Source organism: Tigriopus californicus, chromosome 1 (assembly GCF_007210705.1).
Source record: "Tigriopus californicus strain San Diego chromosome 1, Tcal_SD_v2.1, whole genome shotgun sequence".
NCBI classification, from domain to species: Eukaryota; Metazoa; Arthropoda; class Copepoda; order Harpacticoida; family Harpacticidae; genus Tigriopus; species Tigriopus californicus.
In genome coordinates, this window is record NC_081440.1 from 12860882 (window position 1) to 12866499 (window position 5618).

Consider the following 5618-nt stretch of genomic DNA (forward strand, 5'->3'; position numbering starts at 1 on the left):
AGGAAATTGCTAATTGCAAGCAAGTTTAGAACTATCATTGATTTAGAGAGGGTTTGAATGGTGAATTGGCGATGAGAGTGCTAAATAGAAATGTTTTAGGGGCCATCACCGACGGAAAAGCGAATGAAAAACGGAGAAAGTGATAATTTACAAAGGAGCTTACTTCTTTCGAAAACTTTGTTTCGTATTCAGCACTGAAAAAGCCCTTCAAATGATTTCATTGAAGAATATAATATTTGCGCAAAAGTGACGCGCAGATATTCATAGTTGTTTATCGTACAAGTTCAAGTTCCTCTTCATTGTGAAGTGGGAAAGGTTTGATGTTAAAAGCGAATACAAAAAGAGATATTATGATCAATATAATACTGGATTGGGTACGAATTTGGACCAAAACGCCCTGGAACCAAGAGGCCTCAAAGAAGCCACATCCACTTATAACTTTGGTGGCACAACTGGTCCAACTCCTCGGACTTTTGCTCCATAGGAAAGGAGCGAATGGTGCAACGTTTCTCGTCGAAGATATCAATTTTTAACAGATCATGCGTGGTTCACCATTCGTTTATTGGATCATGCTATATCCATTGAAATCAACAAACATGAAACATCCATTTGATTTGCAATGTTACAAATGAAATGCCTTCGGTCTCAATCGAAAAAAATCAAAGACATCTCAAAGTCGAGTATTGCAAAAGTGTGAGAAAGTCTTCACACACTCAGTATGAATTATTTTGATCAACGATAGAATCAATTTTAGAGAATTCAAATAGTGACTCCGTGTCAGCTGTTCTGTAAGAGACATATCATTACACAAAACTATCAAATTGCACACAAATGTTGGGAAGTCGAGTATACACTACTGAAGTTGCCATGATGTAATCCAGGCAAAAAAGGTTAAACATTGCTATGTTTCCCTGGAGGGCTGCACGTTGTACCGGCTGTGAAAAAGTTATTTAATGTCTAACCAAAAGTTGCGGTTACTTTGAAGTTGATTAACTAAGAACTCATCGGTATATATTGCAAATGTAAAAATACTGCTTTCGAGTATTCATTTGAGACAAAAAACGTGTTAAGCATATGTTCTAAGTCTATACCCATGGTATTTAGCAATGATGACGGTTTAATTAATATTCACAAATATAATTCTTAGATGAGCTACTTCGTAAAACCGTACAATGCGATGACTTTTCTGTACGCAAAAATTGTTGTCGCCGACATTCATGTTAGAGTACCTACTTCAGTGCAAACGGAGGTTAAGCGATTTCTTCTCTCAAAATGATCACATCATTCACGTAAAGAGTGCACTAAAAGAAAGGAGAAGTTTGGACGAGGAGGAAACTCATCAACTTGAGGCTATCACGCATTCTAAACCTATGATGTTGTTAGACACTATCGTAAAGTGTCTTTACCTTTTTAGATTTAGAAAGCCGGCTTTCCGTGTTGTCCGGAAAAACGAGTTGACCCGCCCGTGAATGATATATGACTGAAGTTTGGTCCATCTCTGACTATTATAACTCGTATGTCCAAAGAAACTTATTTGTTATTTAAGGTAATAGAAAACCAATAGTATTCTTTACACATTTTAGGCTCAAAAATATATCAATCGTGATCCGACGAAAATTCTCATGTTGTTCTCATCTTTGGTTTTGGAATAGAACTGCGATCTCTTGTGTTCTTGCATCAACTGCATTCTGATGGGTGCATAGTTTTGAGATACCTTCATGGAGGAAGTTTTTAAACGCCGATCACATTCTTTTCAGAGGCAGTACTTTAGTTAAGAGTTTTTTTTCCAAATTATGCCAAGATAGATCAGTGACGGGACGGAGAGTGAACTTGTTTTGGAAACATGTTTTCAAGTGATGTGTGAAACAAAATGTTCAACTAAAATACATTTAGTTGTTACTGTCGTTGACGTCGTCGTTCTCAATGAAACTCTTCAAGCCGTTTGTGCAAATTGTTCAAATGAAACATAAAAAAGCCCTTTGAAATATGTACGCAACTTCAAATCTGATCAGTGAATTTGATTTTGGCCCAACTGACATCTTTAAGTGAAGGACTAGTTATTGCTTTTCTTTTTGAACGGCCGCTTTTCACCTCTTGCTCTTTACCTCTTCTAAATTTAGGAGTGCCTCACTTTATTCAATTTCTCGTCTACAAGATAAAGTAAAAAATGGAGTTTTTATTGTACTTGCAGACATAAATTGTGAATTATAGGCGGTACTGTAGTACAGTAGAGCGCGGTTTTAAGGACTTTCTTCGACTTCTTTGTTGACTTTAATAATTCTGAAGATGCCCTCACCAATTGAGTCAGTGGATTTTACTAGCTAACTTCCATTTCGTATATTTTTCTTTGATTTGAAGGCTTGGCAATTCAATAAATTTTATGCATTGTACACATGTGCTTGAATCTAAGTATAGTGTCAACTAACCCCATCAGCTAATTTCAATGGATTTTATTAGTAATTGTGTTACGCTATTGACGTCATATAATCATGAAATAGAATTCTCAAAGTTTCATTATGGAAAATTTCTTTTTTTTTTATTCGGGCTTTGTATTTTTCAAAATTGTTGAAATTTATTCTGTATATGTTCTTGTCGGTGGATTTGTAATGCCACATGAGGGCAGGAAGGCATCAAGCCTCACGGTGACGACAAAAATGTGTTTGAGGTGGATCCACTGTGACTGATACAGCATTTGCTTGGTTTGCTTCAACTTGACTCGTAGTATTCGGCCGGGTAAGTGGCTTCAATATCACACTTTGTAGTAGAGATCACAGAAGTGGGGAAAGAGGTTATTGAAGCAAATTCAAACAGCACGGGTTCAAACAGACTTTTATCAGAAAATAATATTTCTTAATCATGAATGCAATGGCCCAGAGAGTGAAGTCCGGGGTTTTGGCATTGGCTTTGTACCAGATTCTCGTTCTCCCAAAAAGAGAGAAAGAAAGAAGTCCATGTGACACAGCACCAAATGGAACACAGCGCTTGGTTTGGGAGACAAAAGGAGGAAATCGGGAGAGGGGAAAATACACAGGGATTTTAAGGGGGTCTTCTTGTTACATTAAGCGGTGGTGATGATAATGATCATAATAAAAATAATAATGATGTTGGGGGTACGTACATGAGTAATTAGTCGAGATTGAAATCATATCATTGGAGAGGAGGACAGCGTTTGGCCTTGGTTATTTGTCGCTTTTATTCTCATCAGTGGTTTGGTCAACGCCGCTGTTGGAAGTTGAGGACACAGCAGGGTGAGGATTGGCATGGTTTCCACTTTGTCCACTCTCGTAACCGGTGTCTTGGGCATTTTCATCCAATTCAGGACTAGATTCCAAAGCGTGATAGCCGGTAGGGGCTTGTTGAGCGACACGATCATCGCCGCCATTGACATCATCGTCATCCGAACTGGAGGACTCGCTGGACGACGAAGACGATGACGAATCGCATGTACTACACGAATCCTCGTCATCGTCGTCGTCCTCAGAGATGGAGCTGGAAGAGCTAACGATGCTCTCCTCACCATCCAGTTCGTCATCTAGGCCCAAAGCCTGTCTGCGTTTTTGTCTGAGTAAGGAGAGGTTTTCCAATCTGAGGTGATGGTTGTCCATTTTAAGAGCCTGGATTTCTTTCTGGAAATTCCGGATCCGATCCATCATTTCCGGCGTGATCTGCATGGCCAGTTGGGCTGCGGCTTCCGCATCGCTCTTCCTGGCCTCTTCTCTTTGCCTGGCTTTGACCAAGCGGTCCTCCAGGATGTCAATCTTGCTCTCCATTTGGATGTACTCGTTGATGAGGTCGGCTTTATTCAACGTGACTAGTCGATCCGCTCGAGCATTGTTATATTCCTTGAGGAACTCATTATTGACGAACTCCTCTTCATCTTCCGGGGAGGAGTAGAAATAGTCCTCGTCCGAGTCCAACGAGAAGCTCGAGTCCCGAGCTCGCGTGATTACCTTGGTGGGTCCATCACATGCATTCGGGTTTCTCAGGAAGCTTTCGGGAGTAACCTTGAGTTTCTTGTCCAAGTACTGAATAGTGTCACCATGATCGTTCATGATGAATTGAGTGGTATTGAATGGGGCGTCCGGTTGGGCAGTCCTCCCCTTGGGGAAAAAGCTCCCTCCAAATCCCGAGTCCTTCTTGTTCTTCTTCCATGTCTTGAACTTCTTCTTACCTCGGCGATGTTGCTTCTTCAAGTTGTCTTTCTTGGGTGCGAAACGTTTCTTCTTCAGTGGCGGCGGCAGGGCGGCTTGCCCACTTTCTTCCGTCTCGTCGTCCGCTAGGAACGGCTTTTGTTCTTCTTCGCCCAATTTGGAACACGGGGTTAGTTTTCGTTTTTTAGCGCGCTTGCTCTTCCGATCATCTCTTCGGGAACCGTGGCCGTCGGGGGCGGGATTTGAATTGGTTCGCTTCAACAGAGGCAATCTTGTGGGCTCTGATCCATTCAACACTTGCACAGAAGTCATTATTCAGCGATGAATGGGGGGTGTCACACATGGGGGCGTGTCAAGGGACGGGATGGGCAGAAAAAGTATGATTCGACGAGAAATCACACTTTCCGGCTTCTGAAGACGTTGACGGTTGCCTTGATCAATTGCCAACGTTGTCTAGGTAGTGTATACTTGTGTACTGTGTACTATTCACTATTGACGTCTGTCCACAGTACGAACCTTCTTTCTCGGCTTGCAGAGTCTAACTGAGGATCCTCGTTGATCAATCCGGGTTACTTTGAACAATCTTATTGCTGTCGATATCGTTGTCGCAGGGCGACTGAACTTCGGAATGAGGTTTTGGGATGAGGAAAGGCGTTTCACAAAATTGGAGATTGCCGTTCCCGGCGTGCCCACATCACCGGCCAACTCAATGCCGACGAAGCTCTCTATGGCGTTGGCCACCACCCCGTCAAGCCTGTTGGGTCTACTCTGTGAGTTCCTGACGGATCGAGGAGAACAAAGCTCCATTCCCGACGCTTTGCGAGGACTTGAGAGGCGCAGTTCGTCCTCTCCGGACGATCGGCGATCATGTACGAGTGAAGCCAGGAAAGAGGGCCAACTCCATACACCCACCGACTAAGAATATTGTCCATTGGAAACTTGTCGATGGCACATGTTCAGAGCTACGCTCTTTGGACACGGATGGAGAATAGATTGTTCGGCAATGTATGTCGACAGGATCAGAGCATTTTATGGATCAAAAATTAATAGGATGTATGAAATTGTTCGGATAGAAGCGGATTCCAGATGGATTCTTGCGTTCCTGATCCATAAGAGTGTAACAGTGGCAAAAGGAACATCGTTGAAAAGAAGAACGCATGGTCGAGGGCGGCAGAACCAAGCAACCAACCAAGCAAACTGCGACGAACTCTGATTTGCCTGGAGGATTCTGGATTGAACGAGCTAGCCCTGGATTCTGGCCCGTGCTCAAATATGGGTTCGATGCTTATATATGGCTTGACAGTCTCACAAAAGTAGGGCGTATAATTCCACTAAAAGGGGGCGAAATGATGTTTAATCCTGCCATAGTTGTGAGATGCTCTAGTGCCATCCGTATCTATGATGTGTACAATCTTCTTTGTTTCTAATGCATTTTGGCCTATTTTGATTTACAATGCCTAAGTCTGA

At 42.3% G+C, this 5618-nt stretch overlaps 1 protein-coding gene across 1 annotated transcript; it reads right to left on the minus strand.

Annotated features, from left to right (window-relative positions):
• Nucleotides 1-2817: 2817 nt before the first annotated feature.
• On the minus strand, nucleotides 2818-4895 carry LOC131886658 (protein HEXIM1-like). The gene has a single exon (XM_059235058.1). It carries the CDS (start codon nucleotides 4461-4463, stop codon nucleotides 3180-3182), a length of 1284 nt encoding a protein of 427 aa, XP_059091041.1. The 5' UTR covers nucleotides 4464-4895; the 3' UTR covers nucleotides 2818-3179.
• Between the last annotated feature and the right edge of the window lie 723 nt (nucleotides 4896-5618).

What these genes read in the sequence shown, in the direction of transcription:
- LOC131886658 (XM_059235058.1), bottom strand. Translation starts at nt 4,463, where the DNA reads ATGACTTCTGTGCAAGTGTTGAATGGATCAGAGCCCACAAGATTGCCT.